At 32.1% G+C, this 21,961-nt stretch overlaps 1 protein-coding gene across 1 annotated transcript in view; it reads left to right on the forward strand.

The window, feature by feature from the left end:
* The window catches only part of LOC125075915 (dipeptidase 1-like), a 77,480-nt gene that overhangs the window by 35,282 nt on the left and 20,237 nt on the right, over positions 1-21,961 (forward strand). Inside the window, exons 2-3 of the mRNA XM_047687762.1 lie at positions 11,080-11,127; positions 19,618-19,759. Of these exons, the coding sequence (XP_047543718.1) occupies positions 11,080-11,127; positions 19,618-19,759 (190 nt within the window). The remainder of the gene's footprint in view (positions 1-11,079; positions 11,128-19,617; positions 19,760-21,961) is intronic.

A 21,961-nucleotide genomic window follows, 5' to 3' on the forward strand; every position in this document is an offset into this window, starting at 1 on the left:
AAACCGCAAGGATATGATAAGATGGAATCGACGAAGGCAAGTACACTATTGTAAGATATTACCTTCATAAATAGTGATTGATATCAAACATGGCGACATTAAACCTTAATTATAATTTTTAACCAGAATTAATTCCTTGTAAATATTTGAAATGATAAAAAATTACTGTTTCTTTTGTATAAACACAATGATTACCCAGCTAAACGGCCAACGTTCTAAGTCACCTGGAATTGAGTTATGTTTTTGATGTATACGTCAGCAATCAAGTAATAAAAATTGATCCTTAGTCTTTAATATCTCAATAAACGTTTGCGCTCTATTTACAACGTACCATTTTATTCAAAGAGTTTTAGTGAATAAATCGATTTTCGCGTGTTTCTATTGAATAGATTTTAAGTTATTAGTATCGGAATTGGTTCAAATGGTTAAGGAATATAGAACGCGAAACCGATCTTGGGAACTAATATGTTTATCCCTTGTATGCAGTTGTCTTAGTCACTCTTCAAACTGGAACATAGAAATTCTAAGTATTGCTGATGAGTGGGTGGTGTCTACACAGACTAGCTTGCACAAAGTACTTTCAAGTACTAAGCTTTAGTTTTTTTTTTCTTTATTATTAACAAATAAAAATAAATTAAGCCGCTATTTTTAAGTTTTTTTTTTTTTTTATTGTTTTTTATTTTATTTAAGTTACCGCTATTTTTCTCATTCCACTTGGAGGTAGGGCTTTGTGCAAGCAAGGTACCACCGACTCATAAGATATTCTACCACCAAACTGCAGTTTTCAATATTGTTGTGTTCCGGTTTGAAGGGTTAGTGAGCCAGTGTAACTACAGGCACAGGGGACATAACATCTTAGTTCCCAAGGTTGGTAGCGCTTTGGCGATGTTTGGAATGGTTAATATTTCTTACAGCGTAACATCAGGTGGCTCATTTACTCGTCCGACCTATATCATAAAAAAAATCTAACCATAAAAGTAGGAAAAACTAAATCTCCTAAGGATATGATATAGTGAAGTAATAAAAATGACATATCATAATACGAAATTATGCTTCCAATATTTTATTATATGATTTGTATTACAAACATAAAATAAATGATATAGTTATAGTACCAGTGAATACTTGGAACTTTGTCCCATTTATTTATGGCGGACATAAGTCAGTTAACTATTTGGAGAACAATTATGGTAAATTTGAACGGTTTAGTAAACCCATATTTATACTCACTTAAACGTACCTTTACATTTAAACCCAGTTGGCCCAGTAACTAGAACACAACCACTAAGCTAACTCAGGAGCGGAACACAGCACGGGATCCCTCCCGCGGATGCGTTATACGATTATATTAACATGCTCCGTGCTTTAGACGACCATTGCAATGGTTTTAGTGAGTAAGAATCCCATATAATCCGGTCCTCCTACTCGGGGCCCGGGTACCTTTGCAAAGATTTATACTGCGTGTCTACTAACACGTCATTACGTGTTAGTAGACACGTACGAGGAGTCCAATGGAACAGCGTGGAGCTCCTCAAGGGGAAATGTCGTTTTTATTCACCAGTGGAAAATTTACAACCTATAACCTTAAATTTTAAGATTAAACTAACCTATTATTAAAAACAAACTTTAACTACAAATAAAATGAACATGCCTTCATACAACTCTCTCAACTGACAGCTTCCTTTTATCGATATCGACTTGTATGACATATTTAATTAAATTTACTATAAAAATATTTATAGAATACTAGTCTGGCAGTCTCCTGCAGTTTCGCTTTCGTTTTAGAGGTTCTTGCTTGCTTCATACCAAATTACCTTAAATTATATTCGGTAGTTTCACATTTATAATATTAGTAAATATAATACGGATTACGTGCAAAAATTTAATCTAAATATTTTCCTATATATTCCTTATTTACGCTTGGAGAATTACACACGATTAATGCTTACCCCCAATACTATTTCACCTGTTATTAATGTAGCATTCTACATGTGCACTGAGACACGTTATGCCTAACTCGTTACCCGCCTGAGGGTTATATATAATTAAAATAGGTTAATACAATCACAATAATATGATTAACTACGTGAATACGCTGATTTAGGCGAGCGAATTTTAAAAAGAAAACTTTACCCGTAACTTTAAACTTCACCCCAATTTTACTCCCTCAAGGGCTGACTTAAAAAAGTCGCCCATGTCATGTAAGTCTTTTCAGCGGATTAAGCGTATAGAGGTAAGAAAGAATTACTTTTGCCTTTTATAGTATTAGCATTGATAGAAGTGACAGTTCTTACATCTCTCTCTATCTCTATATATTATGTACCGAACAGCAATACTTTGTACAGCGGAGTTCTAATTTAAGTGGCAAATCTTATTGGATATTACATAATATATTCCAACCTTTGTAAGAAATATTTAGTGTTGGTAACCCATTTGCTTATTTGCTTTCATCCCACGTCTATTGACAGACATACATTTGTATATTCAGTCTTGATACGTTAACTGATATCGATAGCAATCAGCAATATGAATCATATACGCTTTAAAAAAAAGTAGTACTCGTAATCTCACATTGTCACTCGACTGACTGAGCTGTATTCAATTGTTATAATAATAATAATGTTATTTTTCTTTCGTCGAAAAGAAGAATTTTAAACTAATTCTTTTATACTTTATGCTCAAATCCGGTTGGTAGATTTATACAGGACTGAACCTTTTCTCAACACTGCATGTTTTCCTTACACTATTTTCATTTTCCGCAGAACATGAGATGAATTATAACCAGAAATTAAGCGCATGGATAAATCAGGGGTTTTTTCCCGAGTTCTAATAATACGTGGCTAAACCCACGTTTTTCATCTAATGTACGGTTTATTAAACAACATTACATAACCACTGCTGTTTCCCACTGCTGGGCTTAGGCCTCTCTCGTCTCTCTTTGAGGAGAAGGTTAGGAGCATATTCCATAACGCGGCTCCAATGGGGTTGTTTGATACACATGTAGCAGAATTTCATTGAAATTAGACACATACAAGTTTCCCCAGGATGTTTTTATTTACAGCCAAGCACGAGATGAATTATAAACACAAATTAAGCACATGAAAATTCAGTCAATCATCGGTTGAGGTTCACGCGGTATAACCACTCGGCCATCTCGGCTCGTTTATTAGACAATAATTGATAATATCAACGTTCAGAAATAAATTTCGATTGTTTATAAAATAAAAAACGTAATTCAGTAACAGGACACTTGCCAAGTGAGTCGAAGTAGTTTTAACTACATTGTGTCCGTTTCCGTAATACGAGTACGAGATCGTTTGAAGTAGATGTAAGTAAAACAGGAAGTCAAACAGACATATAGAGATCCTCTTGGTGAGTAATGTATGCCTCTGTCCAAGATTTCCATTACTTGATATCAAAGTTACACGCTATGCCAAGCTCTCGCCTTGATGGTATGATCATATGTCAAAGGAATTTAAATCATCTCGAATTCGATTTAATATAGTTTTAACCTGTGATCGAACTTAGAATCCCTACAAAGAAGCACGTGCCACACCTTGGTTTCAATAAATCAAAATCAAAATATACTTTAATCAAGTAGGCTTTTTCAAGCACTTCTGAATTGTTATTTAACAAACTATGTTGAGCGAAGCTACCTCCGGGTCGGAATGCAGATTCAAGCGAGAAGAACCTGCAAGAAACTTAGTAGTTACTCTTTTTCAACATTTAAAAAAAAATGTTAGTTTAATACAATTATACCTATATGTATATAATACATCATGGCTGGAAGTCAACTAGATAATATAATTAACCAAAGTAACACAAACTATAAAATTGCATTTATATATAACAATAATTTAATTTAAAAGTAAAAAAAAAACAGCTTTAAAATAATTTCCTTAACAACAATTATTTTAAATCTAAATATTATATGGAGTACGTCTATCTTCCAAGACAGTGTGTATAAATCGTGACAAAAAACCACCGAATCATTTAAGTATTAACAATTACTCATCCCGCCTCGTCTGTGAGAGAAAAAAATGTAGAGACACAATATTCTTCATCTTGATCGGGGAATGAAAGACATAAAATGTAATGAATACACATAATATATCTGTGTAAACCGCAGTAGAACAAGGTGACGAATTAAGCTCTATCTAATTCTTCCTCTAAAAGAAAATCCGAACTTGTCTCATATAGAAACAAGGTTCAATTTAACTTGAGAAAAAATTTAAATTACGGAGTTTTGTAAAAAAATGTTTTAAAAAGTATTTGGTATTGAACAGTGAATTAAAATATGATAGGCTTTGAATCAATTTTTGGACGGATCATTGCTTTCGATTTGGCATTCATTCGAACAACTTTAAATCATGTGAATTAACACTTTGGATTATGTGTTGTTTAAAGTATTTGCAACAAAGTCGCTTTGTGCATCTTTCTCTTTCTTCGCTTTCTTGCTCTTATTCACTCAACGGTCACATCTTTTAATTGATAATATTTTCATTAATTAAAAGAGCAATGGATGAGGAAGATCGGTATATAATATGTTTTTATATGTTTTTAACAAAATTATCAGTTTTTTACCATAAATTTTTTATCCAAAAAACTGTTTTCGTACCCTTATATCTTACGCTGGCTAAATATTAGGAGATACTTTAAAAGAATGTACTAAAAATATATATGTTTTAAAAAGGTTTTAAATTAATTACCTCCAATTTATTAGGATTCCCTTATTCAGATAAATATGGACATGGATTAAAATCGATTTTTATAGTATATCATTCGAGTAGATTTAATAATAACTTTAGAACATAATATCACCGATTACAAATTATTTTCATTCAAAAAAACCATTTGATGCAAGACTGATGGTCGCAGAACTATAACAATATTTTGCCCTTGGCAGTTAAAACGACCCAAATTTGAATCTATAAGCCGTATTAAATTATTTCTATCTTTCACAAAAAAAAAAATACCAAAATAACTAAGACCAATTTTATCTATAAGCCGTATTAAATTATTTCTATATTTCACAAAAAAAAAATTATGACTAAGACCAATTTTATACTATTCATATTCCTCATTTATGACATACATATATATTATATATGCAACAATATAAAATAATATACCTACTTAACATTTTCTTACTAGGACTACTTTGCATGTTCTTTATTGATAAATTGCATTCGTGCGAAGCCGGGGCGAGATATACAACCCTAGTTATAGACATACGAAATTATTACTTGAAGAGAAACAGAACTTTAATATAGAATTCCGATATCAAATATTAACTAATAGGATTCAAAGGATGTTTCAGAGATATTTCGGGAACTATGTACGATCGTTATTCCATAGGTATTTGTACTGACAAACATTGAACTGAAATATATACTTCCGTAAAACATTCAAACTGAAAAATTTAAACAAAAGCCTATAGAAATTGAATCAAAATATTTAATATAAAAAACCTGATACTCTTCATTATCGGATTGATTTCAGTTTGAACGTTATTATTATAACATATTTGTATTTGATGATAAACACTCGCATGCTGAAATGTTTTATTTGAAATCCTTTTTGTAGAGAAATGTAAAACTAATAAATAAAAATATAACAGCAATATATTTTTTATGATAACCGTAGTAAGGTCAACATAAACATGAACGAAATTGATCGCAGAGGATAAAAGTATACGTCTTGCCCTAAAGCACAAAGAAAATAAAGAAAACTGTTCTTCGATAATCAAAAATATTTAAGCCGAAACTTTGAGATTATAAAAACAACGAACACCTAACAAAGTTATATTTTCGTATAATGAAAGGCCCTGGCACCACTTTACCTAAATACAAGAACTCCGTCGAAGCGCGCTCTCCCTATTGTAGGGCGAGATTAAATTTTAAACATTAATCATAACTTGACACTGTTTATGCTACAATTCGTGTAGACAAATATTTTTCCAACCATTACCATGATACATTTCTCGTATTACTATTTAAATTATATGAATGTATATATTACTACAGTTGTAAGTAGTTAGTTAATTACAAGGTACCGACACCCTGCGGCTGGATGATTTGTTAAGGATAAAAATGTGTTATTTTATATACGTAGCTGTTGAAATAAAATATATTGAAATGTTATGCGACCTCGTTCACACGAACTTCCATTTTTTTTCTGGGATAAAAGTATCAACTACCACGCGAAGTTTATTAAAATCCAGCCAGTATTTTTACTCTGCTTCATGCGCCGACTGATAGAACAATAGCTAACATTTTTGAACAAATTCAATTTATTTTTATCACATATTTTAGATAATTACGAAATAATTTAATTCATAAATGATGTTTATATATCGAGACCAGTGCTAATAATATATATCTTTTGAAATATAATTTTATTTTTCTTGTTATATTTTCTAAGTGTTTCGCTAACACGATTCGGTTTAAAGTCGAACTTGTACTGGCCTAAGAGCCATTGAAATTCCTCGACCGGCAAACGGTACGGAAGTTGTATAAGACCAAGTGGTGTTTCACGCGACCGATTGTAGAAGCGAAATGCACTCGACATTTGCGGCTAGAAAACTAACATTATATTTTTTTCATTCATATATTGATATTGTTCAGTGGTTTTAAAATAACATCAATATTTTATATAAAAATGTATGTATCTGACAAATAAGAAATTGGATAAATATGAATGGAACAACACAGAGAAACAGCAAACGATCTATAATGGTTCTAAAATTATTCATAAATATTCGAAATAATATATTACTGAATCATGTAGACGATAAAAAAAGTTGAATTTCTTTTTATATAAAACATGAATTAATTTTAGTTAATATCTATACATTTTGGCTGAGTTTCTTGCCGGTTCTTTTCGATATAATCAACACTCCGAACCGTACGCGTAATAAAATCCTGTAAAATTAATATTAGAAAGTATTTGTTAAATCCTAGTTGAAAAAGTATCTTTAGATTTTGATATGCTATATAATAAAATTTAGATGAACTATAATCACAGTTTGTCGGATTTAGGAATATTGAAACTGAATTGTACAACTGAAGTATAAATGTGTTCAGCCAGCGCAGACACCTAAATACCAGAATTAGTATGGTAATTCGAAAGTACCATTAACGAGCTATTCTTTCTCTAACAATAGCGTCATAAATTGTGCCACCGATTAACCTGTGACCTGTATTGTGGTTAATAGAAAACTCTTAATCCGTCCCCTGGCTGTAACTCGCTAGCCTCTACTTTTATTTGCTTTATTGGACTTGCTGATTTTTTTACTCTGTTTTGATTTTCTTGTATAATGCATTAAATGCAATAAAAAAATATAAACATTTAGTTTGAAAAATCGAGAAAAATTATCCCACAAAAATAAAACTTATTGACGCCAGAATGAATTCGAGCATGAAATATATGTCCATACAATTTTCCTGACTCTTACACTATCTACCCTGACTCACTCAACCTTCAAGTCGAAATACGTAATGTTTCTGTGTTCCGAATGTATCGTGCTAAAATATTTAAGAATTGCGTTTGATATATAGCTAGAAAGCTACGCACAATTCTATAACAGTTTCTATTAAATCATAAATTAAAATAAAATAACAGAAAAATGCTTTAATTTAACATTCGCTTTATGGAAAACGGCGAGGAATGAATCTAAGAAACTCAATTCGCGAAGAATGCGAAGAATTTATGTCTTTATTACCTGGATAATAGTCTTCATAAAATAATAAAAGATAGAATCGTTAGAAGGTTTAAGTAACAGGAATGATTGTCTTTTCTTAATTTAGATTAGCCTTTTTTAATTAGAAGATATTTTCTATGTAATTATATACTAAGGTTAATATACATTAAATCTGAACATAGCTTTTGTTTTATATATACGCTCGGGCGTAAGAGGACCGCTGGTTATTGCCCTTTCTGTACTCGCTGACATTGTGTATATAAAATGATTATCGGTTGAGTAATTAAAACTCGAATTTGTAACAAACAAACACATAAACACACACACTTTCGCATTTATAATATTACTAATGATGTCTTTATTTGTGTGGTAGGGCATTGTGCAAGCCTGTCTGGGTAGGTACCATCCACTCATCATACATTCTACCGCCAAGCAGCAACACTTCCTATTCTTTTGTTGTGTATAAAGGATGAGTGACCCAGTGTAAATACAGGCACATGGAATATAACAATTTCCCAAGGTTGGTGGCATATTGTACACATCATGTAATGATTAAAATTTTCTACGACGCCAATGTCTATGGTCAGTAACCACTTACCATCAAGTGGACAATTTGTCAGTCCGCTTAACCATTTCATTAAAAAAAAATGAAATAGAATTTATAATCCTCAAGAGACTCGATTCTGTTCAAATCTTTAGCAATCTTTATGCAAAAAAAAAGAATAATTAGTCTTTCAAATTGACTGCAACGTCAAAAGGCTTTAATTTGTAACGGCACTTAACATATTTTTTCTTCACTTTTGCGCGACCTCGATCTCTCTCCTCCAGTATTTAAACTGCTGCTTTTCATTCAAACTTTTATTCCTTTAAGCCTAAATTACACCAGTTATGTTCGAAGTGAAATTTACACGTTCAATTGTAAGAGTTAAACTTTGGGTGAGCTCTGAGTTGTTGTGTATTTTGTTAAACGTAAAATAACATATACAGTTAATTAAGTTAAACAATAACAATATCGTACAACTAACATATTTAACTATAATATTAATTTAACAAACTATTACATTTCAAAAGATAATTATAACTAAATATTTAATAGTAATTTTATCAACGATCGCCATGAAAGCCACTACGCTTAGGTTTTAGTCATAATGTACATATCAATGAATACAATAAAAAGTGTTTGTTGCTAGCCATATACGCAGATGTTTAAAGATCAGAGATATCTCAGTATAGCACATACTCTTAACTAAAGATTTCGCATCGAAACTTATACAAGCATCACTGAAATTTCATTTACTAAAACTGTGTTTATAATTCATCTCACGTCATACCGACACCGACATGGGTATGTGATGAAAATTTGAACGTCAAACCACCAAATCGTATGTTAGAAGTGTGATATCCTTCCCCTTAAAAGTGAAGTAGATCTCAGGTCAGAATAATAGATACAAAAAGTAGCACATTGTAAATATACCATGCTTTTCGCTAAGACTTACGTTAAGGTTTATTAAAAAGTGACTTTCTAATAAATTAATGGAGCAGCCTGATGAAATAAGCTGCGATCTCTCAACCAAACAAAAGAGTACCCTAATATGGCATTTCACTTTAAATTTATTTGTATTGTAATATATATTAAAAGAAAAAATCAAAACTTTATCAAAATCCTTTCAACTCTTACTCTAAACGAGCATTCTCATCTTTCAATAGAACTTCGCAGGTAGTGAAACCGTTCAAAAACTTTAACCTCAACAATATGAAAGCTGCAGTAATGCTCATACATAATTCCCATTTCATAACAGAATAAATGTTACGCATAAAATAGAATTCGCATAATAAAATAGAAAGGTTTATATGGATTAAAAAGTTTGAAAATAAATATATAGATTATAATTGTTTAAAAAAAGGAGTAAGTACTTGAAGTATTAAGGATATCAAGAGAAGATAGCGATATCAAAACCGGATAATCACCACTGAATTTTCACGTGCTTAACAGCACCAGTCCGTATCAGCAATGCACCACCAGCAAGCATTGCACAGTGGTGCATTGTGGAAAAAGACTTTATTAGTAGTATTAGGATATTAGTATTAGTAGACCTTTTTAAGGTGTACTATACTCTAATACAATATTTTAATTTATCTCGTAGGGTTCAACTAGCGTTTGCAATGTAAGCACAAATAAAAGTGTTTATTTACGACATCACATTAGAAACCTTCTCTACTATATTGTGCATGTTTTGTCCTCTTGAATTACTCTATCTATCAAAAAAACCGCATCAAAATCCGTTGTGTAATTTTAAAGATCTATGCTTACGCATGGACAAACAGACAGCAATAAGCGACTTTGTTTTATACTATGTAATGATTATATCATTTACTTGTATATAAGTAAACTTCCCGTCAGTTTCATTCGACTTTAATTTTGTTTCCAAAAGTCTATCTGTAGTTTGCGTAATTGAATAAGAATAAATGTTTGTAATTACGTTATCTAGCTTTATAATTACAAATGGAACGAATACTGAGCTTCAGAACCGTATTAGAACTGAACCTAAATTCCTTTGCTTATTCCGAATCCCGTTCTCATGAAATCTTCATAAAAACATTGCCCAGCCTCTATCCTCAAAACTTCTGTAATCAATAAAAACAGAAAAGGAGATAAAACCTCCCTCTTCCAAATTTTAAGGGGGTTGTTAAATTTACTAAGTAGCATTGTACTTCAATAGATTGATAAATTGTTTATATAATTATTTAATTCGTTATAATGTAAATAATACCAAAATGGTTACGTGTTCTTAGTATTTCTCTCCTACGATAAAAACATTTCACCGTCTTAGAAAGCGAGAATTGTAGCCCTACGGCACTTAGGAAATAGGGTTCGCAAGTAGATTTACTTTTGTAGCTTGGATATATCGAATGTGGAGTGTTTGCGTAAATACGTCGTGAATTTTATTCAATAACCAGTGTTGACCTTTGTCCAGATTGTCTTAAATAATATCGCTACTCTTATGAAAATATATGAAATTAATTCAATATTATTATTAATAACATTTAACAAGTAATTATCATTTTTGGTAATTGTTCGGTGTTATTTTATAAATTGGTATTTTACTTATTAACAGATTTATTAACCCTTAGGTGATGAATTTTCAAACCTACTAGTACACGTAGATATCAAATTAAAAACAAACAATAATAATTAATAGTAATATTATACTAATAATTATTAATAAAAAATAATTCTTGGAATATATTTGCTATTATATTACGGATTGTTCTAACCGTTGTAGAATATTATAAGGATGGCTTTAATCAGAGTCAACTTTCTGACGTAAAATATTGTCTTAAAGTGGAAAAACAAGTAAAAGTATTCTTCTTTTCAGGTCAACCACCGAGGAGGATGATTAAGTTACCCAACTTTTTAGTTGGAGGTAAGTTGGAAATCATTTTTTACATTTCCTATATTTAAATCACATTTTCATTGTTAAATATTTTTTTTAATATAAATTCCTTTGCAACAATTATTATATGGACATTTAATATCTTAGAACAAATAAAAACAATATGAGAACATGATCACATTATCACAAACATGTACTTACGAAAATCTTCACTAGCTGGTGGTGGTTTTACTATGTGGTTGGTCTTTGCGCAATGCTTAGTATTGTTATGTTCTGGTTCTGGTTTGAGATTCGAGTGAGTCAGTATAACAAAAAATACAAAGAACATAACGTCTTAGTTCCAAAGGTTTGGTGGTGCATTGGCGATAGAGGAATGGTTAAAATTTCTTCTGACGCCAATAGCTGTGGAAGATGGCAGTGGCTTACAGTTAGGTGACCCATTTCAAAAGTTTAAATTAATATGGTTTGTGTTACTGCGTTTTGAAAATAATTCGTTTGACGTGTTCTAAAAACTGTTGTAACTGTTAATACATTAAAATTTCAAGATTTTAAATAATGAATCTTAAAAAAAAATTAGACAGACTCTAGATTACAAAACGACAACGCCAGTCAATGCAGTTTATATTGTTTATATATATCAATAATTATAATAACTAAAAATAATAGTCCCCATAACGTTATAAACAATTTTACATAATTGTATAAAACCAGTAAATGACATCATATACAATGAAAATGTATATTTTACATATTTTACGATAATATTAATTTCTCATCATGTCAAATTTCAGCTAAATATAAACTTTTTATATAATATAAACTCTTTTATTAATATATACATATAATTTACCTCATTATTTTTGATTTCATGGTTTATTATTCTAAAAGTTCAATTAGTTTCACTATCGTCACAATACAGTGCAACTGTGGAGAGATTATAGCGTTATTTTATTTTATATTTTATAGCCTGTTTTTTTAAATATATGACGTCGAATATGATAGATCAGCGGCACGCCTGTCATCAGTAGGAGATTCATGGCGTAGGTTTCAGGCAAATAACCACAACGGTACAATATGACAATTCTTGTACTTTGTTATGTAGGTAATTAACAATCCCAAATTAAAAAGTTGGTATATTATAACTATCCGAGTTATGTGAACCAACGGTCCTTTTGGAAGGCCCGAACTGTATCGCTCTCTATAATAAAATTTTGCTTCCGACTCATCGCTCTCGAAAGAATTAAAAATGTGACAGATTTCGATCACGTCACTCATTATGTCACGGCGTTCACACCCCACAGATACAACAAAATCAACTTAGTTAATAATTATTCATAATCGACGACATATACTCGTATATATTTTTTTTATTACACTATTAAGCTTTGAGTTAATGACGTAGTAATCTCCCAGCAATTTTACCTTTTTTTTTTTGAATTTGAAAAAGATATCCACTTTTCTATTTTCTTGTAGCGAATTTTATTATAACTAAGAGATTTCCGTATACGATTAAAATTGGTTAACGGATCGAACCTTGTCGTCGATCGAAATCAATCTTTGTATTAGTTCTATTGTTAGGAATTCAAATGTTCTGTTTGTTATTAGTATTCGAGTAGATCTTTCTGTTCTTTCGAGCAGTAGTCAATGTTTACACGATATAAATCTATTCGCTATGATTTTTGTATAGGTAAATTAATTATATTATTTAAGTTCGTTCGTTAAGGTCGATAATTGAAATTCCAAGTCAAGGATTATTTTTAAAAACATATTATATAGCGTATATAGCTTTCACTTGGTTGGTACCACACAATCAATGTAATATAATATTTTACCGCGAAACAGCAATATTTAAAAAGTAAGTGTTACTAAGTGTAGTAGGCACAACGAACATAACATCCTATTAAATATAAATATATTATATACCAAAACAACAACTAACGGGACCATCTAAAGAATTACAGATATTTGCTTTCAGTTTGAATTCATTAATAGAGGTTGATAGGCAAGGGACAGTGAGAAGCCCTGGAATTTATCTTTACTGACATGTAGCGTATCAGATAACCCGCAACACTCGTAATAAGCAAGACGGTAACTGTGTAACTTTACTTATAGCAGTAGAAAAGTGACAAAGATTATTTTATGTATTTCAACTTTAATGTGTAACGCTATACGTTATTCCTATTTTGTATAGATTTATGGAGATTTAAAGCTTATATCTTTGCGTTTTAATTTCTATTGCTAATACATGTTTATATTTTAAATTAAATCATTGACTGCGTTGTACTTACTTTTTTTTCTAAAAATATTAGTATTTCTTATCTACGATATACTTAAATAAACGTAATAAAATAAATATATTAAATATCGTATCTACTTATCTTTATCTTTTAAGTGCACTTATCGTTTTCTTTATTAATAAAATGCACCCGTGCGACGCTGAGCCGCTAGTAATAAATAAAACATACATCGCGAAAGCTGAAAGTGTACGAGTTTTAAACCACCCGGCGTTTTCATCACAGACCAAATGTATTAACTTGATGGTGGGGCTTTGTGCAAACCCGTCTGGGTAGGTTCCACTCATCAAATATTCTGCCGCCAAACAGCAATACTAGGTATTATTGTGTTACGGTTTAAAGGATGAGTGAGTCAGTGTAACTACAGGCACAAGTTGGCGCATTGGCGAAGTAAGGAATAGTAAATATTTCTAACAGGGCCAATGTTTATGGACGGTTGTGACAACTTACATCAGGTAGCACATTTCTCGGGCCGGCTACCTACGTTAAAAAATTAAAGTATTCTGAGAAATACGAATACGAAACTACTATCCATTGTTAATACATGAAAATCATCCAAGTAATTCGTACTTTACTAAAAAAAATACACAATATACACACATGTATTATTTGTAGTATTCAAGCTCAGAGTTAATGTATCAACGATAAGTAGTAACAGTTCACCTTTACAAATACATTTTCAATACATTACTAAATCGGACCATTTGAGTCATTGTACCTCTCGTCGTCTGAATGTACGACATTTGCGTGAAATATATTAAAAAGAAATCTTGTTTTTGGTTAAATTATATTTTCGATTTGAAAAGCATTTCAAATTTCGAATATGCAACAAACGACTTATACATTTTGGCGATTCAGTCAAATCCGGTCGTAATACGATTTAATTAAATTTGACTCATTTACATTTGGTTTGTTTTGTGTTGTATTTAGTTCAACTTTTTCCAAAATGTTAATATATGATAAATTAAATGTTAATAAATGATTATCAACTAAAAACAAAACTTAATCCATATACTAAAGGCAATAATAATATTTCGATTGTATGATTGTTATCACCAAAATTGTATTATATATTGATCAGCACAATAAGTTGAAATTGAGTCTTAATCCAGTTTAAAATAAGACTCAATTTAGATAGCTAGGATATTACCTCTGCCACATGGTTTAGTATTTGTAAACAATATTTTCATCCCCTATATTGATATTGCTATGTCATTATCAGTTTTATACTACTTTCATAAAGTTTGATTATTGAGTGTTTCTTTTTATTTCATTTTGAAAGAAAATAATATTTGCCGAATTATTAATCATAGTCTACGTAATGAATGAGCGTTCAGAAACGGGCCATCAAGCGTAGTCAGTGTCCAGGTTTTATCACGTCCTATAACTATCGTAAAACTATGCCCACAACTGAGCTATCTACCAAGCGCTAAATTTCTTTGCTACTAAAAATCACTAGCAGTCAAATATTTTATTGTTGATGTTGTGTTAATCTATGGATTTTTACAAAAGTCTACAATTTATTGCAGTTATCTTATTTAGTTATTGTTGTTATCAAGTGTGACTCTGCCAATGATCCCGCGTCAAAGTTATTTGGCTACCACTGTTCTTGATATATCAAATAAAAAAAGAATGCGAATATAATTCTAATTAATTGGAATAAATATGTATTTCATATCAAAAAAAAATAATTAAAAAAATATTATTAGTTAGTTTGTATGTTATATTATATTCCATATTTAAATTAATAATTCCATTTACGGTACAAAATAATATTGTCTTTGTTTCTTTTAAAGAAATGAAAATATTTTAGCCACAGATTCAAAACAACAAAACAACGATACAAATTTGACGAACGAAATGCACTCAGATAAAGTTAAAATACCAACAATTAAAACTAGCCTTAAACTTTAATCATTGGAGTAGAAGGTTACTCATTCTACGAAACATTTTCAAACCGAAAGTACCAGCGGTGTACTAACTTAATAAAACAACAGATCTAAAGTTATTTCTACAATAAAGATGTTAAGAAAGTTTTCTACTAAATTTAAAGCCACAATCCTTGAAAATTAGCATTTAGATGGCGTAGATGCTGTAGCCTCAGTTTGGCTCGTACTGCCTCGAGGGTGCCATAAAATAATACGCTTAAGAAGCCGAACTTCCTAAAGGGGGTTCTTATTGACAATACTGCCAATTGTAGTATTTGTTTATGTAGGCCATTGAGATTCTTAAAGCAATGTGCACAGCACTTTACCAGCCAAGATTTTGTCAGCGAATTATCTTCTGTTTATTGTTTCGAATTTTCTTACATAAAACGTCTTGTAGAAATATAAAGACTCGGTCTTTTTTTTTTTTTTCGCTGGAAAAACGCTTCACGCGCTTCCCCCACGTGATGGTAAGTGGGGGGGTGTGTGGGACTCCCCGGAGCCCTGGACGCGGAGTGCGCCCAGGTACGCCGGGTTTACCCACTAAAAAACCAGCGGTACCCTCTCCGTCTTTCGGCGGGCGCCACGGGATCGCTTACGCATGCTACCGTGACGCCCTGACGGTCGGCCTCCAACACCTAGAAGGGGTTCTCAGGGTACTGAGACCCTCCTAGTCCCTGCGACGCCTATTGAGGCGGGGGGAGAAGGTGCGCGTAGCGCTTCTTCCTCCTCCCTGGTCGTCTTCGGCGGAGCGGGTCTGCAGCGGCATCCTCTTCCCGCTCCCGCTCCGCGGCTTCCTTCTGCGACATCACGAACTCGGTCTTACCCCAAGGAAGTTTTACATAAAAAAAATGTTAAGTTAAGCTATAGTAAGTTAAGTTATATAAGCTGCTGAAAATAATTGCCTGTCTAGGATGTAGAAACAAAAAAAAGACATAAAACATAGTTGAACGTTTGTATTGTTGAGTTTCATTTAAAAATGTTTTCTCATTTTGGAGGAAATTTGAGAGGTATTAACAAGAGTGAAATAACAAGCGTCATTAAATCCCTAGGCATTGAAGTGATTTACATAGAAGACCATAATATTTTACTCAACATCACCAAACAGGTGTGCCACGTTTCTAATCACTTCGCATTACCTTCCATTGCCATCCATACCTGAGCTATTATCAAAATTTCAAGCGTCAAACTCATCAGAAAGTTAGTTAAAAATTAATTAAAAAATAAGACCTCCGCAGATACTGCCCAGAACTAACTACCAAAAATCTAAAATTCGATGTTTTTTAATCACAATGTTTAGAGTTGATTTTAAAGTGTTAACATGGATTACACAGTCTAATTTCTGAAACACTGAATATGGCTTAAATCTGCACTCTCGTTATTATTGATAACCGTTAATCGTGGGTCATATAACTGTGTACAAGGAGCCAGCGTCTATTTTATGTATCTAATAAAACAATTATTTCTGCCTCTATCTCGTCGTCTCTTCGTCTTATCCACTCAATTGATTATCATACGACTTGGTACGTCTATCATTTGTAAACATTTTGTACAAAGTGCCTAAACTATGCCCGCAGTTTATTCAAAAAACTGTTTTTGTAGGAGTGGCTTACGCTAATACTGACTACACCTTAGAAGATGAAAAACACTGTACTTAACTTTAAGGCCTACAGGAAAGTCCGCGATAGCATGAGTCTATTTTCAAAGGGACACTCGTAATAACTATATTTATATATTATAGATTAGTAAACCGACATAAGATTACTTGCGAAAATATTATCTCTAAATTATTATTAATCTTTATCCGATACTTTACAAGTATATAATTCAAAGGGATACTTTTGAAGATAAATTATGAAAAAAAATCGTTTGCTGCGAAACGGTTGGTCGGGCAACTGTAATAATAAAATATTGACAAGGTAGTAAAGTAAGGTCTTCTGGAGGGCGTAACACTTTCCAGAGTTTCAAAGAGATACAATGATTTCTGCCAGTTTACTCTACTGTAAGCCGCGTAAAGTAAAGAACTCCGTTCTAATAATGATACGGTTTATGTCATAAGATATTTTAGTAGGTACTCGGAATCTGCCTAGAAACGGAAGAGATACTGATAAATAATTGTAAATTGTATCTGGGTATATAGATAGTTTTATTATTAATTATATTGTATTTTTTATATTTATATATTCATATTTCTAAAGTCCTAAAATACTACGCTCACGTGGACTAAGCTATAGTAATAACTTATTAGGGCATAATGTAATCATTTTATATAATTTAAATTTTAAGAAGTGTACTTTTCGCCTTATCTTGAAATGACCCATTCGAAGGTTTATCACTATTTGTTCCTTACATCGCCAATGTGCCACCAATGTTGGGAAGAAAGATGTTAGACCCTTGTGTACTAGCACTGGCTCACTCAACCTTCTAATCGGAACACAACAATAATGAGTACTTCTCTTTTGCGATAGAATATCTGATGAGTGGGTGATACCGTCTGGATAGACGGGGTTTGAACAAATACCTACCACTAAGTGAATTCTGCTTCTTTATATCGATTAAAATACGAAACCCGATTATATTCCGATCCAACTACGACCAAACTGCAAGTTAGAAAAGGAAAACTGCTGAACCATAATGTTTCCAATTGATTGCAAAAAGTGATAATTTGCTAGTAAATTCTACTACAGGCCCAGGTAACTCACAGTCATTGACATCTTTGCAGCATCATATAGTAGTACTAGGTATTATAATTTTTCTGTCAAATCAATCTGATTCGAACAACAAAGTCGAGATAATAATAGATAAATAAATAATATTGTACATGTAAAATATACATTGACAAGGCGATAACTTTAAACGACAACACTATAATTTTCCAATAAATATAGCCTTATAACACGCATGATTGATTAACTGAAATGATACACACACAACCGCAACATTTAGGAAATTTGTCACAAAACGGCAGCTGCTGTCATATATGGCACCAATTCAGCAATATCGATAGATAATAACCCAATAGCAATCCCCATTACACGGTAAACTGGCGATAATATTCTGTACATGGTTGAATTACGCCTAAACTGGGGGGCGTCATCCTTCTGAACAATGTCATGTCAAATTTATGTGTTACAGAACCAAGTGGGTCAGAAGTGGCATGAAATTTAATAAATAAAAATAATGGTTTATTTTTTGTTCACTGTCTTTGCGATTATGTATCGTTCATCTCTTTGAGTTGATTTATTCGGTTATTGACCCCGTAGTTAAAATAAATGAACCTCGATCGATGATTCCGAATTCAAACCCGGGTATATCACAGGATTTTCAAGTACTTAATTTGTGTTTATAATTTATCTTGTTTTGGCGGTGAAGGAAAACATTTTGTGGATAAAAATCTGTCACGAATCCCACCAACCAATGTTAAAGCAGCGTGTTGAAAATAAGCTACCATCTGCTCAAGGAGAGGAGACCTTATCACAGCAGATATGTTTACATAGTGTTACTGTACTGTTATTTTATTCGTAATAAAGTACATGTAAAGACATAACATGACATAAGTTTATATTTAATAAAAATGTATGTTAAAAATTCAATGCCATTGAAAAAAGTGGTACTAAAATAAACCGCTAGCTATTCTCTGTATATGTCATTTTAATTTAAGTTCGTAAGTACTTTAAAAGTTATCTACGATTTATATACGTAGGTACTAATGAATACTTTGCAATGCTCTGATATAGTTTGAAAAAGTTATCCAGTGTAATTACGGGCCAAGAATAATGATATCTTGTTCCAAAGTTAGCGGAACTGAAGTTACACCAGTGTTATCAAATAGAATGGTGACCACACACCAGCCTTATTAGTCAAGAGGTCCATTTCATCATGGTTTTTGCTACTGGTAATAAGCAACTTCAACCTGTTAATATTGTATTTAAAATTACATTAACTGTGAAAACATATTCATAATTAAATAGAATTTCATTCGGGATCTTTGATTAAAGCGAAGTAATCTCATAATGGTCATATAGATTAAGATTTAAGTATGATTTCGTACTAATTTATTATAAATTATTCACACATTTTGGCTTTGTCGATTTACCGCAAACAATTACATGGAAAGGAATTGTTATTGAATAAATTTAATTGAAAAACCGACGTACTTTACCATATCTATGAATACTTTTTTTTTCAATCATTGGTCACATTGTTATCTGTAATTGAAATGTAATCGATTCATATTTACGCCCCTATTGATGAATATTAACAGAACCAGTTAAAAATGTTAGTCTCTGAATTGTTAACAGCAAGGATGGTGAACCGCAACGAGAGGAGAGCCGTTGCCTGCGTCCTATTGGCTGTGACGGCGGTCGTCGCGGCCGCATCATATGACCGAGAACGACTCGAAATTGCCAAGCAAATTCTAGAAGAAGTCCCTCTAACAGACGGGTAAATACGATACAAAATATAATTTACGACACCCCAACTAGATATTAGCTGTCAACAGCAGCGTCAGTTAGCAAGGAATCAAGAATATAACTTTATTTTTATATTTTAGTTGTAAAATTATCATGAACACTTCACAACCATTACACGATTTTATCATCTGTTTATTATTATTAACTTTGCATTTTGAGGTTAGAATAAATAAAATTCACAATAATCTCACATATACATTAATTCGGTAAAGGTTATTAAATTTATAGAGACGGGAAAAACTTTTGTCCAGTCCCAAATCATTACAAATAACGTTCTGAAAACAGTTATACGTATTATTATTAAATCGGATACAATAACTAAGGATATTTTTATTATTAAATAAATTAAAAAACGGCGAGGTGACGTGTGATTCTTAACCGATGATTGCGGGTGCAAATCCAGACCCAGTTTGTAAATTGTGTTTATAATTCATCTCATCATTGGTGATGCCACATTTATATCCACCAACACACACTGGAGCAGCGTGGTGAAATGTGTTTCAAAACCTTCTCCTTCAAGTTAGAGGACCCCTAAGCCCAGCGCTGGTAAATAGTAGATTGTGTCTTTCTAACTTCTACTTTCAAAATACATTAATATTTTTTATAATTAATATATTTATAATTGTACAAAAAAGTATGAAATATATATACTTTAATTAAGTAAAACGTAATCTACTGATTAGTTATTCTTTTTCATTTTCATTCGTTTGACTTTACTCTCACTAATTATTTCGAAGTAATATTATTCCTTGCAAGTACCACAGAGTTCTAGCGGAGTCATGAAATATTAATTCGGCTTTCGTAACTTTATTTACGACAAGAACCTGACTCTGTATGCCATCGAGAACTCAAACGAAACTTGTAACGCGCTGGCGTTGCGTTATTGACTAAAAACGGTATTCCATATGGAAAAACAAAAACTATTCCTAGCGCTCCGATTGATTTCATTTTTCCCTTGTTATGCGTATTCTAAAAATTCGCTAAAGCTGACATAACCCTATTGGCACGAGTTCGCAAAACGTGACATGTCACAGTGGAGTTTATCTTTCATATATTTGACATCTTTATCAAACATCTCGACCTAATCTGTGCATTTGGACAATTTAAGTAATTGGAGAACGTATCGATTTAAAAGGTTTTATGAATGCTTGGTGGTAGGGCTTTGTGCAATCCCGTCTGGGTAGGTCCCACCACCAGGTATTGTTGTTTTCCGGTTAGAAGGGTTAGTGAGCCAGTGTAATCACAGACACAAGGGACATAAAATCTTAGTTCCAAGTATGGTGGGCGCATAGGAGATGTAAGGAATGGTTAATATTTCTTACAGCACCTCTGTCTATGGGCGATGGTGAGCAATTACCATCAGGTGGCCCATAAGCAGGTCCGCCAACCAATGCCATAAAAAAAATTGTAAAAGAAAAATTTGAAGCGAGGCGAAATTTTCTATTACAGTAATAAAAATCAACTTCAAGGACTGAAATAAACGAACGCTTCAAATTAAATTATGCATTGTCCAATATTAATTAAATTGAAATGGCATCACCTGTTATACTGAACACAGTACAAAAATAAACAAAATTGGTTCGTAAATAGAAACTTTATAAACGATATTATATCCACATTATAAATGCGAAAGTAACTCTGTCTGTCTGTTGCTCTTTCACGGCTAACCACTGAACCGAATTTGATAAAATTTGATAAGAAACAAGTCTGAACTCCGAGGACATAGGGCACTACTTTTTTGCCTAGCACCTGATCGGAGCGTAACCGAGGGCAATAACTTGTAATATACATGCAAATTGAGAACTTCCTTCTTTGTTAAGGCAGATAAAAACATTTCGTATTTTTCTAGGGTTTGAAATTTGTCCATTGAATGCCTAAAGATAACTCTTGAATGGGTTAGTATGTGAGGAATGCAGCTGCAGGCTTTGTATAATCTTGTTATTTACTTGCTTGCATCATATAAACTTGTCCAGGAGCTTTGTCTTACCTAAAGACGTGTCTAATACCTTGATGGGACCGCTTTTAGAATACTTAAGCATTTTTCTGATTGTCGAGAGGGCAGTGAGATTATTGTGAAAAACCATTATTATAGTTAATTTTTTATTTTACATTTTCTAAAACATTCGCAACGAGTTTGAATAAGACGTAAATGCCACATTTCTGTATTTAATTA

This window comes from Vanessa atalanta, chromosome Z (assembly GCF_905147765.1).
Source record: "Vanessa atalanta chromosome Z, ilVanAtal1.2, whole genome shotgun sequence".
In the NCBI taxonomy this organism is placed as follows: domain Eukaryota; kingdom Metazoa; phylum Arthropoda; class Insecta; order Lepidoptera; family Nymphalidae; genus Vanessa; species Vanessa atalanta.